General features: G+C 35.6%; 4 protein-coding genes and 1 long non-coding RNA gene across 6 annotated transcripts; 3 read left to right on the top strand and 2 right to left on the bottom strand.

Moving 5' to 3' along the window:
* Positions 1–169: 169 nt before the first annotated feature.
* On the top strand, positions 170–1533 carry LOC142544586 (mediator of RNA polymerase II transcription subunit 9-like). Its single transcript, XM_075651619.1, has 5 exons — positions 170–490; positions 574–636; positions 736–816; positions 1028–1086; positions 1255–1533. The coding sequence occupies exons 1-5, from the start codon at positions 227–229 to the stop codon at positions 1310–1312; spliced, it is 525 nt and encodes a 174-aa protein (XP_075507734.1). The 5' UTR covers positions 170–226; the 3' UTR covers positions 1313–1533.
* A 1476-nt stretch (positions 1534–3009) lies between these two features.
* LOC142545598 (peroxisomal fatty acid beta-oxidation multifunctional protein AIM1) lies at positions 3010–10993 on the top strand. Its single transcript, XM_075652862.1, has 18 exons — positions 3010–3215; positions 3315–3386; positions 4005–4067; positions 4165–4221; positions 4317–4384; positions 4492–4573; positions 4675–4730; positions 5042–5344; positions 5654–5740; positions 6628–6802; positions 7007–7128; positions 7586–7749; positions 8473–8727; positions 9004–9125; positions 9209–9330; positions 9480–9628; positions 10065–10203; positions 10795–10993. The coding sequence occupies exons 1-18, from the start codon at positions 3122–3124 to the stop codon at positions 10837–10839; spliced, it is 2175 nt and encodes a 724-aa protein (XP_075508977.1). The 5' UTR covers positions 3010–3121; the 3' UTR covers positions 10840–10993.
* Positions 10994–12776: 1783 nt separating this feature from the next.
* Positions 12777–20242, bottom strand: LOC142545600 (protein tesmin/TSO1-like CXC 5). The gene is made up of 8 exons (XM_075652864.1): positions 19561–20242; positions 18676–18786; positions 17639–17816; positions 16608–16964; positions 15555–15658; positions 15387–15481; positions 14234–14647; positions 12777–13218 (listed from the first exon to the last, which is right to left on the bottom strand). The coding sequence occupies exons 1-8, from the start codon at positions 19863–19865 to the stop codon at positions 12959–12961; spliced, it is 1824 nt and encodes a 607-aa protein (XP_075508979.1). The 5' UTR covers positions 19866–20242; the 3' UTR covers positions 12777–12958.
* Positions 20243–21506: 1264 nt separating this feature from the next.
* LOC142545602 (uncharacterized) lies at positions 21507–25734 on the bottom strand. 2 transcript variants are annotated; one of them, XM_075652867.1, is made up of 3 exons: positions 25469–25734; positions 22441–22744; positions 21507–22301 (listed from the first exon to the last, which is right to left on the bottom strand). In XM_075652867.1, the coding sequence occupies exons 1-3, from the start codon at positions 25638–25640 to the stop codon at positions 21713–21715; spliced, it is 1065 nt and encodes a 354-aa protein (XP_075508982.1). In that variant the 5' UTR covers positions 25641–25734; the 3' UTR covers positions 21507–21712. The 2 variants fall into 2 exon arrangements, with proteins under 2 accessions (XP_075508982.1, XP_075508983.1); XM_075652868.1 differs by having other exon boundaries at positions 25472–25649.
* LOC142545603 (uncharacterized) lies at positions 24002–24254 on the top strand. The gene is made up of 2 exons (XR_012820310.1): positions 24002–24133; positions 24223–24254. It is a non-coding gene; the product is annotated as an uncharacterized LOC142545603 (long non-coding RNA).
* Positions 25735–25753: the final 19 nt, after the last annotated feature.

Raw genomic sequence — 25753 nt, forward strand, 5'->3', positions numbered from 1 at the left:
TAAAATTAAGATATCATCAAATTTCAATCGTAACGTGATATCATAAGTTTATCTTAAAATGTCTATACCCGGAGATTTGAGGGTCACATGTGGCCTAAGTTGAGTGAATTGAATTTGTATTGGACTGATATCAGAAATTCAAACAGCCCAAATTATTTAGGAGACCCAAATTTTAACCCAAAATCTATCCAAGATACGACGTCGTTCGGGGACCACCAAATGATGAATGGCCTCTTCGTTCTTCTCCAACGCTGAAATCTTGCAGAAAGAAACCGAAAGAGCAAGAATGGAGCATTTCGGCGGAGGAATGAACTGGTCAATGATCCCCAACATCCAGCCCCATAGTAACCCTAATACACCCTCTAATCAAGATCAACTTTTTCTCCAGCAACAGCAACAATTTCAACAGCAGTTCACCCAGCAGCCGCAGCCTCGTTTTCAGCAGCAACAGCAGAACCAGTCTCTGGCTTCTCACTTCAGTATTCTCCACGTATTTCCCCTTTCTCTAAATCAGCGACATATAATATTTTAAGGGTAATTTGGGGTTGTGATTTGCATTTTTTTCTTATATAGTTATTGGAGAATTTAGCTCAAGTCACAGAAAATGGCACAAGGGATCAGCAGACAGATGCGTTGGTCAGAGAATCTCTATTTTTGATCGTATTACTGAAATTTTTGAATTTCGTGTTTGGATTCATATTTATGAAAATGAGTTTAAATTGTTTTGTTGGAAAGGTTTCTGAATTGAACACGCAGTTTGAGAAATGCCAGCAGCTGTTGAACTCCATCGGCGGAACAATCAAGGCAAAATCCACGGTAAATCATGCTGTTCTGGTATTTGATTAATTGAGTTCTTTTGCTCGAAAAAACTTAGTTTTATCATGCTTGATTTGAGACAGCGCAACTCACTTCCCATCGAGAAAGAAATCTTGTGTTTGATCTTGTTTGCATCGTTATTGAGATAGTATGTGACAATCACCGGATCATTGTTTTTGTTGGTTCCCCTTCCTGGGGATATGGTTGGCAGACGGTTGAAGGACAAAAGCACAAAGTGGAGGAAACCCAAAACTTGTTAACTCAAAGAAGGTTCGTACTTAGATATATATGCTATGGCTCAACAAAAGTTAAATGCATATTACATGTGCATGTTTCTCTATATGTTCGAGTATATATGTTGCGACGAAGTTAGATTTGATCGAAGGTGTGACGTCTTACTGGTCTTTGTGCGCGTGTGCGTGTGCGATTTTCTTTCAGGGATCTTATAGCAAACTACAAAAGTTCAGTTGCAGAGGTTATTGATTCTCAAATATAAGGTGTTGTCTTTCTTAAAGTTGAAGTGGCGTTGGACAAGGAGTTGTTCCATCGATTAGTGCCAGAGGTGTTGTAGCAGTGGTTGAGAAAGTCGCCGCGCAAAGTTTTATTCATCGTGTTTGATTTGATGTGGTTCCAGGACATTCTCGTATGGTAATTATAGAAGTTCTTGGCTTATACAAATATAAGCCGCCCCAGGCATCCTTTCTGTGGATTATTTTATGTTATAATTAGAGTATTTTCCACCTATGATGTGATCAAACGTTAGCGTTAGAATCATCAACATTTATGTCAAATTTCAAAAAAAAAAAAAAACATCATGGATCCACGTGATTTAATGATACTAATGTAAAATAGAAACACTCCCGGTGTAGCCTCGTTCAACGGACCAGATTCAATACAGAAATTGTTTAGTAAAGTATTGATGGAAGTTTAATAAATCAATGATATTTGTAAATTTCCAAATGATTATGCTACAAATAAGTAGAAATTTATATTTGGAAATTTCCAAATGATTATGCTGCAAATAAGTAGAAATTTCGTCCACCTAAGAATATATTTTTAGAAACTACGATAGTCTTCGAGGACCGAAAACAATTACAAACGGAGGCTATGTGTGTGTTGAGAACACACGGGGAAAGTATATATATATATATATAAAAAAAACAGCTCTTAATGCCCACACTATTCAAAGAACAATGCCTAATAATTTCAGATAAGGTTCTTTTACTAAATCTCACAAAAGCTTAATTATCACTTACTTCTAATTTAAAATTAATTTTATTTTACATCTCATATTTCCTGTAATTTATTGATAAATTTTCAATTTTTTCCTCCTATTTCAAAAACCGGATTTTTTTTAAAAAAAAGAAAATTGTTTTGAAAATTTGATATTAAAATTTATATTTAGCATAACACAAGATTTTGAAATCCAGTATTTTGTCTCACGAAATTATGCGCCCACGAGTTTCAAATAATATCGACATGCAATGTCCTGTAAAATTTATCGGAAATATGTCGATCAAATCACTTACAAAAATTTAGATTTATTCAAGTAAATACCACCAACATTTGTAAATATCAATGGGTAATGACTCAATTTAATTATTCAATTTATTATTGATTATTGAGGCCCAAATTAATTATAAAAGCCCAAGCACACAATTAATTATAAAAGCACAAGTCAGCCCACTATATACTCCAAAAAAAATCTATAAATAGGAGATGATTCTCATTATTCAAGGGGATGATTTTATGTTTAAACTTTTTAGTTTTCAATTAACATCTTTGAATTATTTTCTGACTTGAGTGTCGGATTGTCTACGCTGGGCAAACCTCGACGCCTCTGACATTTGTTTGTGACGCAGATGATAACCCACAAAGATTTCTCTCCACTAGCTATTTGGACCCGTTTACGAACCAGCAGAGTAATTCTGATAACCACAATTTTTGATACATCAACCATGATGCAAAAATAGATAGATCGAAACATAAATTTTATATTATGATATGATTTTATAAACATTTGATTCACACCTCGCCAACAACTATAATTTTATTAAATACATCGAATTCAATAATGGATGTCCTTCCCCGATTATCACAATCCTTACGTAAAATATATACAAAATCCACGTTCTATTAAATTTACAAATGCAAAATGTACAGTTGACCACGAGTCCAAGTCAAGTTAAAAAAACACAAACGAAATGGGAAATTGCATTTGCAGTATTTATACCCATCACTTTCCAAGTTTAGTTTTCACGTGTATTCGGTGGATCAATCGGACGGCATATTTTGATCCGAAAGAATGAAGAGATCTACAGTGACTATGGAGGTGGGAACCGACGGGGTTGCGGTCATCACCATCTCCAATCCTCCAGTTAACGCTCTGGCCCTTGCCAGTAAGATTCCACGCTAATTTTTGTATTTAGAAATTGAATATGCTGTTAAGTGTGTGTGTGTGTATGATCCAAGTTCTTGTTTTTGTCTGGTTTCTGTAGTTTTTGAAGGGTTGAAGGAGAAGTATACCGAGGCCATGAGAAGAGATGATGTTAAAGCTGTTGTTCTTATTGGTACTTTTATGCAATTTTCTAAATTCCGACATGTTTTTTTTTCAGTTTTGTTTTGTTTAATGTTGATCATTGAATCACTGAGTGTTGATCACCGTTGTTTTTCGTGGTGCTTCCTTGGCTTTAACCGGTGTTTTTAATAGAATATGAATTGATTAGTTGGTTGTTACCGTTTTGACATATATCCTCAAAGATTTAATTTTTTTTAATTTATGGCTTCATGTGATAAATATGATGATTAGTGTTTGAAACTTTGAATATCCCACTCCTAATGAGAGATGACCCAGCTGGTCCACCCGGGATGTTGAACGGCGTATGGAATGTCAAATAGAGATGTGTCAACTGTATTGGTCGCGGTTATGCTCATAAATTTTCAAAGAGCGGATTAGTCATCCAAATATTCTCAACTGTTATACTCAGTAAATGATATATTCGACAAGGTCAATATTTCTATGTGGTGTTCAATCACTGAAGGAGTAATTGACAATTGGTACTCAGGAGGGAAATTAATGTAAATTTATGATTTATGAAAAAGTTACAAGTTATAGAGGATTTAGTGACTTTGATCTCTTGTTGCTTTATGTAACAACTGATTTTTTTTTAAATATTCTCTATTTGAAGGCAATGGTGGCAAATTTTCTGGAGGTTTTGACATCAATGTATTTGAAATAGTACACAGAACTGGTATGCATGTGTCAACATCTCTGCTTCTCTCATTTTGTTGACATTATTGAATCAATATCACATGCTTGGGAACTAAATTGAATTTGTGCTTATTCAGGTGACACTTCTATCTTGCCTGATGCATCTGTGGATCTCATGATCAATATAATAGAAGGTTTTTGAAAAATTCAGGAATTTCAAAGTTTAAGTGTTTTGTTCCATTTTATCGGTGCTTATTTAATTTTATTTGATATCCAATCCCTTCATCAGATGCAAAGAAGCCTTCTGTTGCTGCTATAGAGGGACTTGCTCTTGGAGGTGGCTTGGAATTGGCAATGGTTTGTAATCTTCGTGCATATTTTTAATATGTCTAGAGTTTACTCCCAGTGCATCATATTCGATAACAGTTCAATGTCATTTTGTCATATTTGAAACATTGTCGTAGGTTTGTCATGCACGCATAGCTGCACCAAAAGCACAACTTGGTCTTCCAGAACTCAGCCTGGGAGTCATCCCTGGATCTGGAGGTAAGACTTCTCAATAAATTTTTTTTATCAGGCTTGAATGGGGAACTGTTATATAATTTTAAACAATGATTATGATTTACCGATCATGGCTATTTTACAAGGTACACAACGTCTCCCAAGGCTTATAGGGTTGGAAAAGGCTGTTGATATTATGCTGGTAGGCTGTTGGCTGTTTTAAGTCAAGTTAATCATTTTCCAGTCCTTTCACTCGTCATTCTTTTTCTTCTTAGCATGTTTACAATGAAAAAAACATATTTTTAATTTATGGTATTTATGACACCAAACTTTACCTTGAGAGTTTATGATCTGTGCATGTGTGGAATATGCATCCTCCAAATTTGACTGTAAAATATCTCCTAGGTTTGTAACACCTCTCTTTCTCAAGAGAAGTTTGCCATAGTTAATGTTATCATGCTCATAACATTTGTTTGATATTTATGTTTATTTGAATATCTACGATGTTTCAAGTCATCTAGACCAATAACATCGGAAGAAGGACAGAAGCTTGGCCTTGTTGATGCTATTGTGGCTTCAGAAGAATTGCTTAAAGTCTCTAAACAATGGGCATTAGACATCGCACGAAGGCGCAAGCCATGGATACGTCCTCTTCATAATGTGGAAAAACTTGGTTCACTGCCTGACGCGATTGATTTGCTAAATATGGCTAGACAACAGGCCAAACAGACTGTTAAAAATATGCCTCAGCACCAGGCATGTCTTGATGTGATCGCAGAAGGAATAATTCATGGAGGATATCATGGAGTTTTAAAGGCAAGGTTTTTCTGTGCTTGGTTTTGTGAATAATTTTCTGAAACAGCTATCTTTGGGAGTAAATATCTTTTAAAGTTCTATTTCTGTAGAACATATCTGAATCTGTGATATAGAACTTATCTTATTGTTCAACCCCTTACAAAGACATGTCAACTTTTTTGAATTGGTTTTCGAAATAGTTTTCTGAAACTGATTTTTGGGAATTAATATTCTTTAATGATCTACTTTCTGTGGAGCATGTTTTAATCTGTTGTATGCAATGCATCTTATAGTCCGGCTCCCTATGAGATTTAATTGCTAGTTTTGCAGGAATCGGAAGTATTCAAGCATTTAGTCAAGACAGACACATCGAAAGGTCTTGTTCATGCATTTTTCGCTCAAAGGGCAACAACAAAGGTGCAGGGGATTGCAAAACCACTTATGAACTGGTTTTTACTTGATAACTTTAGCAACATTTCAGATAAAAATATGATTCATGTTGATAAGTGACTTATCTTGCTACAATTTGGCTCTTTGATTGTGCCAAAAGAAATAAAAAGTAAACTCGCTGGTCTCAAAGTCAGCGACTTATCTTTCTACGTGTTGGTTCCTTTATTGTGCCAAAAGAAACTGAATGTAAAAGTCTGGTATGGACACTAGTTGGCAAACTTAAGACAATCATGTAATGCTCACATTTGGATTAAGATTGAACTTTGATACATGAATTTACTATGTAAGAAAATGGGTTTTGCTCGAACGTACAAACAGTAGTCCCCATTTAAAAGTGATGACTTGGCTCGGTCAGATAGGACAGGACCTATTCATCTACAGTGTTCATTCCAAAATTTTCTCAGTTTTAGAACAATGGTTTTCCAATTCACCCCATGTATAATCTGCTTTTCTGATTAGACCACTTGATCTAAACTTTCTGTGTGGTTCTTCATCTTCCACTCTTAATAGTACTGGGACCAACTTAAGTTTAAGTTATTAGGATCCAAAAAGCTGTCTATCTTGTCAACTAAAGTTTTTAAGTTATTAAGATCCAATATTACTCTTAAAGGTGTCACAGTCCCAATGTGGAGCTTCAGATATATTTTCCCTACTGCAACCATTTGCCTCTGCCTTGTGTTTCGATTTCTTGTCAGTACGGACAATATCTATTTGTTGCATGTTATTTATGCTATTTTCTTTGATGTCTGCATTTTCTATAATACTTCTAAAATTTTCTTTCCTTGTTCCATGTTTTTATGAATTTATTTGTTTCGTGCCTCAGCCAACAACTAAATTTTTTATGAAGCATACAGGTGCCTAATGTGACAGATGTTGGTCTTACACCGAGAAGAATAAAGAAAATTGCTGTTATTGGTGGAGGACTAATGGGTTCTGGAATAGCCACAGCTTTTATTTTGAGCAATATTTATGTTGTTTTGAAAGAAATCAATTCCGATTATCTTCACAAGGGATTAAAAGCAATTGAAGGTTAGTTAACACGTGTTTAAATTAATCTTGTAATTTCAAGTTATAAGTCCTAGCAAGAAAGCATATGCCATCGTACCTATGGAAGAAATGGACGTCAAGTGATCTGCAATAAATATGATTTTTTACGGTTCGGTGGAGGCTCAAATATTCTTATACTTTATTCAATTTTCATGTGGTTGTAATGCTTCATACTTTGTATTGCAGTCAATGTCCGGGGTTTGGTATCAAGAAAAAAATTGACGCCGGATCAAGCCGAGAAGGCCCTTTCGATTCTTAAAGGTGTTTTAGACTACTCTGGATTCAAGGATGTGGATATGGTCATAGAGGTGGGTTGGATAAATTGTGTGTTTGCTTTTATCAAGTTGTCCAATCAAGTTTTAAAAGGATGTGGATTCCAATTATTGTTCCAACAATGCTAACCTAAGGATTTACAATCATTTTTCCCATGACTGAAGGATTTACAATCATTTTTCCCATGACTTATTTTACTAACACTGAGCTGAACATTTTATGATTTTGATTATAAGAAGCTATATGGAAGTCCAAATTAGAAATCACTGAAAATATGATTTAAAAAGAGTTCTCTTCCATCCATGATCCACTGTTATCGACATAATTAATTATTATTTTTGGCGAAGGAAAGAGAAGATAAGCCTCAATTTATATGTTATGATGTTTTTGGATTTCCTACATTGTGATATTTGCAAACTGTGGCTACTAAGAATTAATGTTATAGTTCCCATTTAATGTTTTGCTTTTCTTACATAGCTGTTTTATTTGCAGGCTGTTATAGAAAATATTTCCCTGAAACAGAAAATTTTTGAGGATATTGAGAAGGTGTGCGCTTCTCATTGTATTTTGGCATCAAACACATCTACTATAGACCTCGATATAGTTGGAGAAAAGACCAAAGCACAAGATCGGATCGTGGGTGCACATTTTTTCAGGTTGACTTGCTCTTGACAAATTCAGGAATTGAATTCCTCAATTTCACCGAGTTGAAAAAGTAAATAGGAATTATGAATTCGTATTCTTTCTCTTGAGCTGTTAGGAAGTTTGCCAAAAGAGCATAGCAATTTGGAGTCTCTTAATATTTGCAATCTTGGAAAATTTCCGTGACTGTAATGTGGATGGGAAGTGGTGGGAAGATGGAAAAGGACGCTTTATTTTCTTTCACAAATTGAAATAGAATGAGCTACCTGTGAATTATGTCGGATTGATAAAACATCATATAAATAATCTTCTACTTTGGTTGCCAAAAGCTTTCTGTAATCTGATTCTTTATTTCCTTTCGATGTAGAGGTCATAACTTAGTGTCTAGGTATCTAGAGGTCATAACTTAGAGTCTAGAAATCTTAACATGGAAAATATATGTTTTCGTCAAAGATAATAATTCTTCTCTTTCTAATAAAAGTCACCACCCTCACTTTATTGCCCCTCTCTGCACTCATTGAATCCTTTTTTGAATTGTTAGGATCATGCCACACTGAATACCTCCATTTCAAATATTATTGCATTTATATGCTTAGACCACATTATGGAGAGTTTACAAGGAGTTTAATTTAGGCGAATGGATTTGGAACTGTGTATTATACCATATTGAGAGCAAATTTTGTTTTATAAATGACTAAATATTACTCCAGTTGCTGATTGTGTTGTCACTCTGACAGTCCTGCCCATGTAATGCCTCTTCTTGAGATCGTGCGGACAGAGAAGACCTCGCCTCAAATAATTCTTGATCTAATGACTGCTGGAAAGATCATAAAGAAAGTTCCTGTTGTAGTAGGAAACTGCACTGGCTTTGCTGTGAATAGAACCTTCTTTCCATATTCTCAAAGTGCACATCTTTTGGCTAACTTGGGTGTGGACGTTTTCAGAATTGATCAGCTAATCAGTAATTTTGGCCTACCTATGGGGCCATTCCAGTAATTTTCTTTCCTCTACAACATCTTATATGCAACGAAGTCTTTGCATGCCTGCCAGTTACTGGCTATGGCATTTCATTCTTGAGTTAATTTATAAAATATGTATTTCTCAATGGCCTACTTTATCATATAGTGTTTAGACCCGTGGAATGTTCTTAGAAATGACGTTGATTGAGAATAATGGTATTGTTAGCAGTTCGTTTTATCACTATGCTCATGTTCCCTTCAGCTGGGAGATGATATGTGGAAATGGTTGTAATACCTGGTGCCTTACAGGCTCCAGGATGTCGCAGGATATGGAGTAGCTGTTGCAACAACGAAAGAATTTTCTGTGTCCTTTCCTGATCGCACTTTTGCATCTCCACTGGTTGATTTGCTTATGAAAAATGGGAGAAATGGTAGAGATAAATTATTTTTCTTGCTTAATCTAAAGGTCTTGCATATATCTTCCCTTGATAATTGTTGGTGCAACTTTGTTCAGGCAAAAGTAATGGAAAAGGATATTATATATATGAAAAAGGAAGCAAGCCAAAGCCTGATCCTTCAGTGCTCCCAATAATAGAAGAGTCTAGGAGGCTCACGAATATCATGCCTGGTGGGAAGGTCTGGAATGGATTTTAAATTTTAATTTGCAAATTCAATGCATTCTAGTGGTGTACTTTTTTGTCTGTTTAGCCGCTCTTATTCTAAAATTGTATGTATGATTGAAACTTTTCCATCATCATATTCTTTCCCGTAAATCTTCTTTACAGCCTATAACTGTGACTGATGAAGAAATTATTGAGATGATACTCTTTCCTGTGGTGAATGAGGCATGCCGTGTTTTAGATGATGGCATAGTTGTCCAAGCATCAGATTTGGATGTTGCTTCTGTTCTTGGCATGAGTTTCCCATCTTATCGGTCAGTTTATCCACCACAATTTTTTTAAATTATAATTATCTTCTGGTTTTCAATTTACTAATTTAGTCTATGAACTCTGCAATCTCAAAGATCGAGTAATTAAGGATGGAAAGGAAATAAAATACATCCACTAAAAAGGACCAGACCTTGCATCCACTAAAAAGGACCAGACCTTGAGGAGGAGTGAGGACATCATGTTTTGAGTTCATACACTTAGGATTTTATCTCCCTTTTAAATTTAAATTTTAACTGCTGTAGCCAACCGGATGAAAAATTAGACCACTGAATCTGAGCCAAGGGGGATGGTTTTCTGCAGAATGACATATAAATTATGCTTGTATATAGTTATCCTGAATACACGTGATTTCTTTAACTGTTTGGTTGGTGGTACTTCTGAAGAAAATGATCAATGATGAGGTTTATCTTTTGTCAACAGTGGTGGTATCGTTTACTGGGCAGACACCATTGGGGCAGACTATATATACAGAAGACTCAAGACACTGTCTGAAGCGTATGGTAATTTCTTCAGACCGTCAAACTATTTGACAGAAAGAGCAGCAAGAGTCATCCCATTGGTAAATATCCCTCTAAAGCTTAAAATTACTTCGTTTTAAAAAAATTCTTTAAAATTACAATTGCAGGATTTTTCTATCTTCTGAATCAGCCAGTAGTTTAGGTTTATGCAAATAATTACATTATAATTCTTTTTTGTCTTGCTAGTCTTAAATTCCTAAAAATCTCAGCAATCTAAATAAACCCCTCCCCTGTGCTTATGTAGTAACCAACGTAAATGTCAATTTACCTTCAAACTGTTGTTTCTTGTATTTTTAGCTGAGTTTTTAGTGTAATGATCGACAAACTAGAATCTTCCCACATTATGTGAACATTTCATCATCCCATATTTTCATAATTATACTCAATAGTCAGTCAACCTCTATGTTTTCTGGTAACAAGAAGTTCTGTAGCCCGTCATCTCTTTTGGAGTGCAGAAGCATGTGTGTACGTGCGATTCAAATCTTCTATATATATGAAGTGTTACAACATGCGAAATTTTCGAGTTATCGTTAAAAAATGTAGCACGAAAAAAAACATTACATACGATGTGGACGTAGGGCATAGGCCGAGTTTTGAACATATATGCTGGCTCAATGGTCTCGTTTCTGCAGAGTGCACCTGCTCCGGCATCTTCAGGAGCTAGGCCACGCCTATAAATGCATTGAGTATCGAAGTCCAATTCAATAATCTCGAGCAAGCATCCTCTGATATGTAGGGTGGCATGTATAATAACACACACTGTATTTATATTCATCAAGTGAAATCGTATCAGATAAAAAATTTATTTGAAATTTCGATTTACAAGATTCTTATCGTTTGTTTTTATCAGTCAACGCCATTCATTTTCTTGCACAACTTCATTTTACCTCTAAATATTCATCACCAAACCATCTTTTTAAGATTCTTATTGTTTGTTTTTATCGGTCAACGTCATTCATTTTCTTGCACAACTTCATTTTACCTCTAAATATTCATCACCAAACCATCTTTTTTAGACCTGGGTTTCGTGATAATAATCCTGGTTCTTTCTTCAGTACATAATATTATTGGCATGTACTGGGGCAAGTATTAAATTGTACACACATTATTCGTATAAAATTTTAGATTATCGAGCCAATTAATAATTTCAGAAGACATATAAATCAAGAATGAAGTTATTGTTCTCGTTATCAATCAATACTTTTCTCACAACTATAAAATATTATTAATGATTAAAGTACAAAACAATATTATTTCCATTCACGTTTACAAGAAATAAAAGCTTGTGAAAAAGTCTGTATATTAATCACAGTTTTTCTATGTTTTAACAGATAGAGAACATATACACTAATGTCTGTTTTTGTTTAAAGCTGGGAGTTTACAACAATACCAAAAATTGGAGCAAAAACTTGTGTGAAACGGTATTATGGATCGTATTTTGTGAGACGGATATCTTATTTGGGTCATTCATGAAAAAATATTACTTTTTATGCTAAGATTATTACTTTTTATTGTGAATATCGACATAGTTGACCCGTCTCACAGATAAAGATTCGTGAGGCCGTCTCAAGATTCGTGAGGTCGTCTCACAAGAGATCTAATCAAAAATTGGATGACGATGATGATGAAATATATATGGGCAAATTGTAAATACATCACTTGTGTTATCGCATAAGAGCGCAAAACCTATTGTATAATTTTTATGGGCTTATTAGCCCTTGTGTTCTTAACTTATCCAAATTACCCCTTTAACCATTTTTAACTTTAATCTATTTTTTTTAAAAAAATATTTTTCTCACATTTTCTTTGATACTTGTAATTAATTTATTTATTATTTTGAGAATAATTAGATAAGCCATATGATAATCAGTATATTTTATACTAGTATTGCATTTGCTAAATTTCCAAAACAATTTTATAAATTGTAATTAAGTTATTCATTATTTTGAGAACAATTATATAACTCATATTAGGGCTGACAAAAAACTAAAAAATCCGAGTTTTCAGGATTTTTCTCATTCCAATCAATATCAAGAGAGGGATTGGGAAACTATATCTACTCGACGGAATTCTCAACCTGATTATTTTAATATTATTTTAAAAAAAATTTAAAAAATATTATAATATTATTAACACATTGGGTTTTCAGATTGAAATTTTAAATAAAATAATAATTTGATGGAAGCTTATATAGAAATTGACCAACGAATTAAAAAGGGGTTAGCACTTATATTACGAATTTAGGGCTTTATTTTGGGGATATTCTCTCTACCCGACAACATCTCGAATTTCGAATTTTTCAGAACAATTTGATAAATTTCCGAGACTTAGCGTTCTTCTGTGTCTGGACTTTGTACAAAAAGGTGAGAAAAATATAAAAAAATATATTAAAGTTTGTGATTCACCACACTCCTTTTCAAGTTCGATCCATTTTGATATTTTTTTTCGAGGGAATGACAATTCTCATCGAGTTCATATTATATTATCAAGTTAATAATGGTAAAAATAATATGGTAGGTAAAATAATGGTTCAACATTCATAGTGCATAGGCATTTACATGTACCTTGACTTTGCTCGGTGTCACAAGTTGGAAGTAAGTATCTGCCCAGAAAATGGAAATTTTAACCTTAAATGGTATTAATCAATGAATACATAGAAAATTCTATCTGAAATCTGTACTAACTCTATATGTAATTTTCGCTGCTACACCCAAGAAAAGCCAAATCAGATTACAGCCTAATGTTACAGAGATGCAACAGCATGTTTTGGGTGAATGCCGACCAATCCTAAACAAATTATACTTCACGTTCAGTTTTTGCTCTTACACTCCCATTTTCAGCAGCTGGATTTATTTTATGACGGGGTTCATTATTGACAGCAGCAGCATCTTGATTAACCGTAGAAGGCATCCTCGGTGGAAGAACAGAAATTTTTGCAGCACCATTGCTTTTATGCTGCTGACTTGAAGTTTCAGTTCTTGTATTTATTGGGTCTTTGCTGGTTAAGTCTTTCACATTACCTGAATCTGTTTGTGCCAATGAAGAATATTTGGCTTCTGCGGAGTGAAAAGGATGGTTAGTGTACACCCAAGACGAAAAGAATAATCATGTTCATCAGTCATTCATCTCTTCAAATCCAAAATTATCTAAATACCATGAGACTCTTGAACGTAGTATTTTAAAATTTAAATTAGCATCTAGAGTTATCAATTGGACCCAAAAAAAACTGGACAAATGGGAAACGTGTATAAACAAAAAATTTGTTGGGGTCAAATATGCGTCTAGGACAAGAGATCACAACCTTGTATCTAGACCTTAGTTCCCATTTTTATTCAACCATTTGATCGATTGGGGATATTGTGGTAGAAATAGAAACCTATAGTTCTCATCAAAGTGCACACAATTGAATGAAAGTATATCATTTCTAGATTATGCCCATTTCTATTTCCTTAAGAGCTGCAATATTTAGAGAGTACTTGCAAACTCTGAAAAAAAAAGTGATTATAGATTTTTTTCTTCGTTCAATGATCACTTTTTTTCAGAGGTTGCTAACACTATCTTAAAAACCTGAAGCACTAAGATTTGAGAATGGCCTGAGGTCATCTAAACTTTCTCTATGGGTTTGCAGCACGGTCCTTAGCGAATGAAGTCAACCACTCTAAGATTAGGACACTACTACATATCTGAAAGACCTAGGATTAAAACCGACCATGAAATTTTGAGCTTATTAGCGACGGGACACTCATGCAAACTTTTTACAGATATATCGAGTGGAACATTTATGACTTTAGGTGGCAATGCTTTGCCTCATGAAAAAAGAAGAAATATAGTATCTAAAAAACTAGAGACACTAAGTAACTCCCCACGTGTAAGCACAGATTCGAATTCGACATCGGTAGACAAACGCCCGAGCGAACACGAACCAAAGGTTGGTACTTCTACAGATGTCCAGCTACGAGTTAATGGAATTGATTGCCTGCTTCTAGTTTTATAAAACTTCAGATGCTCAATCATGTTCATAATTTAGCTAGCAAAAGGTACAAAATGAAAAACAGAGAGGATGAACCTTGCCTTTTATATTTCCTAAAGTGATGAGCCTGTTCAGACAATCTCTCAAGGTAGTTAAAATAATTCTTTCTTGCTCTGGATATGCTTCAGTCAGTCCTTGATCACGTGGTAACTGTGATAAGACATTGTTATGGCCTGCTAATCCATTAGGAGAAGCAGTGCTAGGAAACATTGCATCTTGTTCGTCACATATCAGAGCTAATGTACTAGGAGACATTGGCCTTCCTTTTGATAAATCAGCTCCTTCAAAACCACTCTCCACTTTAGTGTTCTCATTCTGGTTTCCACTTGAAGGATCGTCTATTAAAGCTTCCTCCGCCATAGAAAGCTTCAGGCTTTGAGACAGATCTTGACTTGATGAAGCCGGTGAAGTTTCTATACAAATCTCTGGCCTATTTTCTACTGGTTTTCTCTCTTCTGCAATCAATGCAAGTACAAATTTCATAGACATAACTAAGGAACATCTTATTAGTAATTAAAAGTCTCCAAATTACAGTGCTCGTCACCCACATAAAAAAGCAAGCATTGGAGAATAGTTAGGATAGTAAATGCTCAAAAGAAAAGCTAAGGCTTCTCTTTTTTGTAATATTTTGGGCACAAAACATTTATACTCCCACCAGAAGTTAGAATCCAAAGCCAATTCTACCGTTAAATCAACAATTCTACATTCTCTTTATAGCCTCTATCAGAAGGATAAAATTGGACAAGTATACACAACACATAAAAAGGAGTCATACAAAAACGACAAAACAAGTTTGAATGCTCAGTCTGAACAGCTTACACTGCATAGGAGAACATGTCACAGACATATTAAGACAAGAAAGTAAACAGTGATATGGTTCTGTTTCACACATCTTAGATTTCAAGAAACAAAAGAAAAAAAACATATGACATGCACAAGCCCGACAATTCCCTCTTGAGTCCTGAGATCATAGAACTGTCTCAGACACTCTATTGCATAGAGAACATGATACGGATGGAGAGTATTTTACTCAATCCTCGGTTCTTGTTAAATAACATGCCATGTGATAGCAACTAGAGTGTTAATGTGTTATTAAAGATGCTATGAGGTGATGGATAACATTAAAATCAAATGTATTATTGACTCAAATAAACCACTGCATAAATTGGGGATTATTTAAAAATCCATGTATACCGGAAAGCATCTTCGCAGCTTCTCCCCCATACACTACGAGCACCGAGCACAGTTCCTTAACGTCCTGAGGCTGAATGATGTCAGCCAAGAGCGATCTTTCCATACAATACAATAGTAAGTTGTGCGAAAGAATACTGCAAATGAATCTCAATTGAAACTTATGTATACCTGTATGTAAACTTTGAAGGGCCCAGGGCTGCCACATTACCATGCTGTGGACCAGGAAGTGATGACAATGAAGAGGAAGGTCCTGAACCCTTAATTTGGTTAGCCTGTCAAAGAGAAATGATCCTATTTGATAAATCTAAAGTCAAATATAGTGAAGAAGATGTTAACCAGATGTAATAACTTTAACCCATCTATCCGCATTAAGACATTTCAACTTGCAGATGTTATCTTCAACAAATCCCCCATTTATTTCCCACCGATCATATGTCGCGAAAGAAATGATCATCATTACTGGTTTTTCCACCAGCCAAATCTCAGAAATTTCAATCGGGCTCTCAATGTTAGGCATGGAGTAGCACAAGATAATATTACTTCAGTCTCAAGCATCACCCCTAACACCCAAACAAATATATATCAATGTAACAGTGCAATGGTTGAACCCAAACCATTAAAGTAGCGATCCACCAAATATTTTTGCCGTATGATCTCATGCTTCCAATCTTATTTTCTTCATCTTACTAAAAATCCTCAAAATATTACAAACCCCTTCAGATGCCACAACTTCCAATCTTACTAAATTCAAATTTTCCAACACCAAATATATTTATGTTTGTGCTTGTGAGATTAGGCACCAACTTGATCAGTCACCAAAATGCGGTTATGTAGCAATAGTAAAGGTACAAAAAGAACACGCTAAGTGTAAACAGTGATAATGTAATCCATCTCTCATGATTTATTGTGCAATTCCATGTGAAGGTTAATGTTTTAGATGTCTTCATTTTTACCCTTGGGCCTTAGCATAGTGATATGTTAATGTAAGTGTGTGCCATATCAATACACTTTAGTATAGGAACTTTTGGAATAAAATTTGCATTTTAAATAACGAAGCATTATGCATGTCTTAAAAAAGAGAACATAAACATTAAATTCGAGAAAGGAGTAAAAATCACAATCGGACCAAGTATATGCAGTCTTGAACTGCTCAAATCTACTCTAGCAATCTTGTTAACTGCATAATGTAGATTATATCTCAAGTAAAAAACTAAAATTTACCTGTTGCAAATGCCCAAGCATGTGCACTGAATCTCTCATTATTGATCCAAAGAAAAGCTCTTGACCTTTTCGTTTCTTGTTCAATGGGGGAGACCCATAACCAGAAGATCCAATAGCACCTGTAATGGCAGCATTTGCCGCCTGCTGGATATATGCTATGTTGTTGCCATGATCTCCATGAAAGAGTGCTTGCCTCTCCTCACTTCCTTCATAGTTTTTGCAGTCCATGCATTTGCAGTTTTCAGAACAAAGTATATTAGCTTGGAAGCACTCACAGTACTTTTTGAGGCATCCTGATTTCTTACAGTGGCATCCTTTATTATGTTTTCCGGTAATTAAACCTTCCCTGGCTTCCTCCTACATACATGATGTTATTGCATGCAATAAACACAAATTAGAAAATTTGGAGTTCCGGACATACTGAAATGCATAGTCATGCCAGTTATATGCATACTCCCACAAATTACTTCACTAATGCTTATACTTTAGTGTCAAATTAATTTTAATCTCCCTCCATTTCTCTTGGATACAGTAATTTACCTCACTTCCTCACTGGTGTTTCTAACAGTAAATGCCCAAAACATCTTCGGCATATGGCCTTAATTTTATCTTCAATTGCCAACATCCAACCTTTTCCCTATTATACTCATTTCTTGTTCAATACATTCTCGTGTAATCCTCATCTGTCCTAACATTCTTCTATAAGAGATATTTTTTAAAATTATGTAAAACATGTTCACCACATTGTAAAATTATTAAAAATTATAGAGAACATCATCTGAATGATATATGCTAAAACAATGCCCACCAGAAAAACAGAACATGGGTAGTCAGCAATTACATAGTTTTAAACCTAGGTTTGACTTTCAGTCTCATAGGAAATTTGAGTTTGAAAAAATTATTTGTTGGGAGTACCGAGAACCATTCGTATTTCTTCATATGAAAACACATTTCTTGACATTCTATGACTCTATTTCAAGGGCAGAGTATGACAATGCATGATTAAAAGATGACAGAGCTTTTCACAGTACCCTGTTGTCCCGAGCTCCATGTGGACTACCAGCTATTTTTGGTCTGAAAGCATTAGGATTGCGCTCAAGTGTAGCTTCAACTGCTTCTCTTCTGGCAGCTTCATTCTCAACATTGTTATGACAATTTACACAGTTGCAGCCATCGCAATATGTTCCAGATGAAAAACATTCACAATACCTGACCACGAAATTTTCAGGACATGCATCACAATTCATTCTGTCAAGGAGGGATGCACTTTATTCACATGCTATATACTCAAATAAAATCTAAAGAGCTTTACAAAAAAATAAAATAAAATACAAACTAAGGAGACTATTGAAACCATAGGAACACCAACGAGCTAAAATGATCACAATTTAAAGATGCAAGTGACTAGCGAGAAATAAAAATGGTGTAACGGAAAACATAACCTCATACAAAATTTAGTAAGATAATTACAGAATACAAATACCTTTATAAATAGGAAATATCAGTTTCATTCCATGTGCAACATTACATGTCAAACGCACAAAACAACTTAATGAATGATTATCTAAATCTTTGAGTAATCATATTAGCTTCATTGCCCAATAGTGGACCTTGTCCCATGCTGTTAATGAAGGATTTATTCATTGCCCAAAAGATTTTCAGTGAAACAGATCATGCTAACCTTATTCTATCGTCAAATGAATAAATCCAAACAATATCACAAGCTTATAATCAAGAATTTAAAGTCATTCAGTTATATCATTATGCTTAACCTCATGAAATACATTTGACAGAATATTACGATATTTTTATAACATCTTCACATAGAATATTTGCAACACTTCTTCATCATAAATTTATTGTTACGAAATGAGCTCTGAATTGAAAGATAAATATATGCTTGAACAAACTCCCATATGTACAGTTATTCATTCTTATTCCAAAAAATAAAATATAAACATTCTGTGACCAATCCCTCCATTAATAGAGGTTGAAGCTCAAAATGGAAAAAAAGACACTTTCAATTTTGGACTGATGGATTTTCCCAAGACAAAGGGCAACTACTCACAGTTTCAAACATCGAGAATGTTTACAGTTACACTGCTTTGATTTCTTCGGAGTACCATCTTTTACTTCGTTCAGATTTGGTCTTGATCTTGCTCTTGGTGATTCAGGTTTCCTGTGGAAGGAAGATAATTCATTTAACTCACCAGCAAGTAAGTGTCCATACAAAGAATAGGTGAGGCATACTTTAACTACCATAACACATTAAAGAGAGAAGAAAATATCAAAAGACAATCAAGCATTTGATCTTTCGATCTTCATATACACAAGCATCATAAAGCAACATCAAAGGAGACGGAAGGGAATCTTCAGGAGAAATGATGCGAAAAGAAACTCCTTAATCAGGTATCAATGCGCATAATAAGAATACATAATCCACAAATTTGCTGAAACTGGAAAGCATATTAAGTGAAAATGGTAAAAAAATGAAAGACAAGAAAAGCTTCTCATGAGCAAAGACCAATAAGCATCCATCCCCAAATGAAACACAACAAAAATATGTAAGATATCTTGCAGAAATAAGTTATCATGGACAGTACAAATGAAATTTCTGCGTGCAGATACTTATTTAATGAGACTCATAACCAATGAACACACAATTTTTACAAGAAAGTAATACAGACAATTAGAAATGTAAAGGAACGAATTACTATTTTCTGTAGCGATAAGTATTCACGCATTTTACTGCCAAGAAAGTTATCATTAAAATAGATATATGCAACGGAATTATATAGTTGGAAAACGAAAAGCTCGAAACGTTTTTATGAAACTGAAGAATTGGCCAACAAAACCTTAAAGGGTTTTACAAATCAACAATCTGATGCTCCCAAGACTGAATCATTCCGAAAAAGTTTGAAAAAAAGATTCAAGTAGTAGCTGAGGCGTTTACAGAAGAGGGCGTATAGCAGGATGAATGGGTGGCGCAGATGGCCGTGGAGGATGTGGCGAAGTCATAAACAACATCTGTGGCGGTTTTGATGACAGCTGCTGCGTGGGGTGACTCAGATGGTTCGGAGTTGCTACCTGATGCGGCTGAGGGTGAACGCCGCTCGACGCGCTGCCACTTAAGCCAGTAAAATCGAGCTGTCTCACAAGCTTCCTCGCCTGTAAATCCGCAGCTGCCGGTGTTGCAGAATCCTCCGATTGCGACGGCCGATTTTTGGGAAGGAACTCCCCTCCCTCTCTTTGCTCCATTCAAAAAATAATTTCAAAATAAAAAAATTCCAAAACCCAAACTTAAAATACAATTCACCAGAATATTTTTCGCAAGTTAGAAAATTCAAATTCACAAAAGTCTAATTCCGCTAGCCTTCCTCTCCCAATTAGACAGATTTCGAATTACAAACCTAACAGAATTCAAAGTTGGAAAACTGAAAAAGACTCTCATAATCCACACAGCTTCAGATTCACCAAAACAAAATTCCAAGAAAATCTCCAGACCACAAAATATCTCGATCTCGATCAAAACTACACGAAACTACATACGTAAAATTCAAGAATTGCTGGGAAAGTGATGAATTTCGAAAGAAGGGGGGGCTTTGAGCTCTGTCCTCCCTCTCTGCTTTCGCTTTTGAAATTCAATTTTTGTAATTTTTTGACGGTAAGATTAGCATCACTATCTCATCCAACGGCTCTTATCGAGAACAAGAATCGGGCGGTGGAAATTCATAGAAGCCACAGATGTGGGCTTTCTGCCGTTGATAACAATTGGATTGCAATCAAGTGCGGGCAACGCTATCTTTACAATCTAATATTATGAAAGGGTTGATGTGAAGTAGTAAAATGATTCGTTGATTTCGAATTTAATTTGTGAGCGAGAAGTAGAAGATAATTGCTCCGTGGCTGTTTCATCAGATTCTGTTTCGATAAAAGAAAAGGTAAAAATTAATATATGGCGCGACTCCGTTGACTCGTAAGTGGCAAAATTTGCGGTTGAGATTTCTTCAAGGGTAAATAAAACAAACGGATGAGATTAAAAATATGTTAAAACGTGGACAATTACTGGGCCTACTTTTATTTGTCTTTATTTAATTTACTTTGGCCACTGTTCGTGTTAGCCAGAAATAGAAATAAAATCAAACATTCAAAAACTTTATGTTATTTCATGATTTTTTTTTTTAAATATTTCAAATTTATCGGTAACTAATAAATAGTGGGAATTTCACCTTGTTCGACGTAAAATATTTTAGCCCCTACATATTAAATGGGGCCTCCTCTTATCAGAAACAGTAAATTTTGTTTTTGTCAATTTTTCGATTGGTTTAAAAATTACCTCCACTCGCAATTATTATGGTTTTGTTTGGTAATAGAATTTTTTTTTAAAAAAATTAATATATATTTGCATAAATAATAAAGAGTATGTCTCTTGTGAGAAGGTCTCACGAATTTTTATCCGTGAGACAGATCAACCCTACCGATATTCACAATAAAAAATAATGCTCTTGGCATAAAAAATAATACTTTTTCATGGATAACCCAAATAATATATACGTCTCACACAAGTTTTTGTCAATAATAAATAAGCACTCTTATTTGGAGTCACAGTTGAATAAAACAACTGACATCCACAACTCGTATTATTTCGTCAGACTAATGTATTTTTTACCGTCTCACCTGAATTGTATATTATTTTTTACCTGCATCATTTCATATATATATATATATATATATATATATATATATATATATATATTACAAATACTATTATAATTTTTTATGATTTTAAACAAAACAAGTTAATCCAACGATCCTTTTTATCGGGTGTAGGCCATAAGTTTTATAGTCTAAAAATGCCGTCGCCAAATCTGTTATCACGAGAAGTATTTTTACATCCAATTTGACACTTTAACCACGAAAGTGGCATTTCATGCAGAACCAAACTCACAGCAGTAAATTTGTCTAAATGATCCAATGTAATACAGTAAGGTCAAAAAAAATATTACACGTCACTCTACCACATTTGTACGTCGGTACGGTTCTAAATAAACCAAAACAAAACATGCATCGTGATACCGCCACAGGGTGAGGTATGGGAGCGTCAGCTAGAACCCCTCCGCCCTGACACCCCGCCGGTCATCTCTCCCTCGGCTCAAATATATATCAGTCTGAAATTCTCTACGAGGTGCCCTAACTGGAGATCGGCTTCTTTCTCTTATAAGAGTCTCCCAGCCACGAGTAGGAAGCAAGGGTGGTTCTGGAGACGGGGACAATACTCTCCTTCCATAACCTCCGCCTCTCTCATTCAAGAAATCATCCCTACCATGATCTCTGCGGTCCCAGTCTAGCACCATTGGTGGTCTATCGTGCTTGTATCTATCACTATAATCATCTTCAGAATAATCTCGCCTCTCACTTCGAAATGGAGGAGGATCAGGATATCTGGCTTCATTTCTGGGTGAGGGTCTAGCAACTCCAAAATCCCTAGGATCGTGCCTTGGCCAATCACGGGTAAGGGACTTGTAGCTCCCTTTCATGATGAGTCCTGGGGAATGATTTGGGGGACCAGGAAAACCTTGTCTAGGAGGAAACGGGGGGACAGGATATCCCCTCCTGGGACTACCAGGTTGTGTGTAGCGGAACCTGTTGCAGTTGTTACAAAACTCTCGCCTTGCAAAATTCAATTTTTTGCAGCTGAGAGAGGGTATAAACTATGTCATGCACTGAAACAGTTGTGCTGGCATGATTTAAGAACATCAAAGTAATAAGATGAGATGCACAAAAGATTAAGTGAAAAACCACAAGTGAAGATGGACAGAAGTAAGGTACTCACGAAGGATCTGAGCAAATCCAATCTCCTTCTCTTGGCAGCACATTTGGACTATTTCTACGCAGACCTTCAGCTCTGAATGGACCAGGCCGATGTCCAGACCTGTCATAACCTCTACCAGAAAACCTGCCACCATCCCTCACACGGCCATATGGGGGTGAGGACTCTCGATATCCACTAGAATTTCTCCCACTGCCAAATCCACGACTACGTGGTGCACCACTGGAGCGTTCAAAACCTGGACTATAGCTACGATGTGCACCCCTACGATGCAGAGGAGAAACAGAACTTGCATTCATTCTATAACCTGAAAAAAGCCAGTGAAGCCTAAAAACATAAGCACCCAATTACGCAAGTAGCAGGCACCAAGAATTGTGTCCAACGCAAGTCAATTACGGCAATCCCAGATATACCAAGCACAGATTTCAATCACATCAACAAACATTCCCCTTTGTTGAAGCATCTGCTTGTCAGGATGATTAGGACAGTAGGGAACAGAAGTGTAAAACCAAATAAATCACTGCCCTCGATATACCTTCTCAACTCCGTGGATGATAGTACAAGTAAAGAAAAATACAAGGAACTTGGCATGGAATTGACCACACCTCAGAAGACAAGTATCAGATCTTAGAGAACCAACTGACTAATTACTAAAATCGGATGGCAACCACTACATTGTCAACCACTAAACGTCAGACAATGGCCCCGTCCACTGATAAAAACTGAACTGGTACTCGAATGATGCACTAGCCAAATACAAACACAAAATTCTTTCACGCTTCCATGTGCATACAGAAACCTCCTGCTGCACATCCCAACACCACCTCTGAAAACCTTCCAAACATCTTATTTCTGAGGAACAAAATTAAAAACAAATACGGAATGCATGATCAAGCAGACCATAAATCAAACAGATGAACATCCCAACACAATTTACCAGCCAAATGATAGACACGATCCACCAAGTACCACCCATCGATAGTTTCAAAACTGCAAATCAAAACTTAGGGACTCATCCCCACTTTGTGGTGCAATTTCATTCCCTAGCCCTCATAAGCATCGGAGTCTACCAATGTACCAGCGACCAAACTTTCAAATGTACTGTTAAGTTAACCATGACTCCTACCAGTTACCACCATGCAGCCATCTCCCCAAACACGGTCTACATTAACAAGTCATAGGAGTATTGCACCTAAAACCTTCTCTAAATGAGTTCAACTGCGGAAGATCAACATCACTTGATCAAAAAACGAGCCAGAACCCATGCATCACAACCATCCAAACTTCAAAACAGGACATGACCCTTACATCACATTGATTTGATGCAAATAGTTAAAATCACATATATCTACCCAGGCACGTATATGAACCATCTTAAACATAAAAAATCCAAACCATGTTCCAACATTTCACTGGTGCCGAAAATGCCATTCATCATAACCCAAAATATTCACTGCTGTAGAGAACAATGGAAGAACTCATTCGCCAGTCAACGTTTCATAAGAAATCTTGAAATAGAACACAAGACAGTGACAGTGACACAATATTATAAACACCAATCAATCACGTTAAGAAAAAGTCCGCCTACGGTAATGAGCAATCAAAGTATTATGGAAGCTGTTCATAATAAGTGCATGAATAGAAGGATAAAACAAGCTGTGGAAAAGATTTCACGTCATCAATAACATGTGAACCAGTAATATGCATATCAAAGTACCGTCTCAAGTTGTTCCTATCTATTCTAAAACTTGCATAAAACTTATCTTTCCCAAATAGGCAATATAGAACTGAATGTATTTGGTACCATGGCATCATAACTTCGCTATTTATAAAAAATAATCTTCAAAAGAAGATAGTCTTCATCTTTGTTTTAGAGTCAAGAGAAAATTAAATATATCTCAAATCATGCAAGAAATCTTATTTTCGAAGGATTATGAAAATAGGGGATACCAAGCAACCACAGCTAAATAACTTCAAGGTTGTATGATAGGAAGGTTAACTAAAGACAATTCAATTTCTTTAACAATAATCTACTAAAAAGAAATACTCTAGTTGAAGATATATGGAGATTGAAAATATTAAAATCTCAATGACCCTGACACTTTCACTTGAAAAATACCTCATATCAATGAAAAGATTGAATTTAATAGACTGAGGCTGCAGTTTGTATTATCATCTAGCATATTAAAACATGGAGCTTTAGGTCCAGAATACAATATACATAACAAACTACCTCAAATTCAAAATACATCAAAGTATTCATTGGCTCTTTTCTAAATGTCGGATCTTATGAATTAAATGTGCCTCGTTTCAATGAAGTACACGTCTTACTTTGTGCCCTGGCTCAAAGGCATGTGTGCACCTTTTCACTTTCATAACTAAGTAATCTACATATAAAATGAAAGCGGCTATAGGCATGAGGACCACAAAAGACCATGGATGTTACATGACACGGGTGACATAAATGTCACCAGCAACACACTTCTCCTTCCAGCCGACAGTGGTTTATTGGGGTTGAAGGACTTGGTGCTATCTTAGGCTGGGTCAATCAAATACTAATCCTAAACATATGAATAATTGGGTTCGAGATACTGGGTTAAATTAAAGTTTTATCAACTTCGAAATCAGACTACCTTACAACAATTCTTTGTTGCAACTTTATTCAGATGCAGGAATTTAGAACTCTCTTCATATCCATTGCGTGATCAACAGAAGGATTCCTACTACTCGGTATTTTTCTCAGCACTAGAAGTCGTTGGGGGAAGCCCGAAAGGTAATCTTCTTTCTTTTTCTTTTCCCCAGATTTCAATAGCTTATTAATTTTAAAAGATAATAATAGATGTGGTTCAACTTACACGTATAATCTTAGATCCAAAACACAAGGATGAACCAGTTGATCGACGTTAAATGTAAAAACCACAAATTAAGTAAAATTCACAAAGGTAGTCCTTGAGATTATCCAAGAAAAAAAAAACAGCAAGTGTTAAAATCTTCCAACAAATAAATCACAACGTAAAGGATAGAGGCGAACCACGATATCCAGGACGAGAGTTTCGAGGCAGGTCGCGACGAACCTCTCCAGGCTCGTAATCGCTCCCAGCACCACGGACTCCAACTCCGGCTTCGCTGCCAGCGGGACGTACGACGAGGCTGCTCAACAGCGGCTGGTGTGGCGTCGTTTGGTCCTTTACCCGGGAACCCATTTCCCTCTAGGTTTTGTGTCAGCGTAGTATAAAAGCAAAACCAATACTATCGAACGTGTCGAGCAATAATAAGGGCGGGCAGTCATTTATGTTTTTTATTTTTATTTGGAAAA

Source organism: Primulina tabacum, chromosome 5 (assembly GCF_025594145.1).
Source record: "Primulina tabacum isolate GXHZ01 chromosome 5, ASM2559414v2, whole genome shotgun sequence".
NCBI lineage: Eukaryota > Viridiplantae > Streptophyta > Magnoliopsida > Lamiales > Gesneriaceae > Primulina > Primulina tabacum.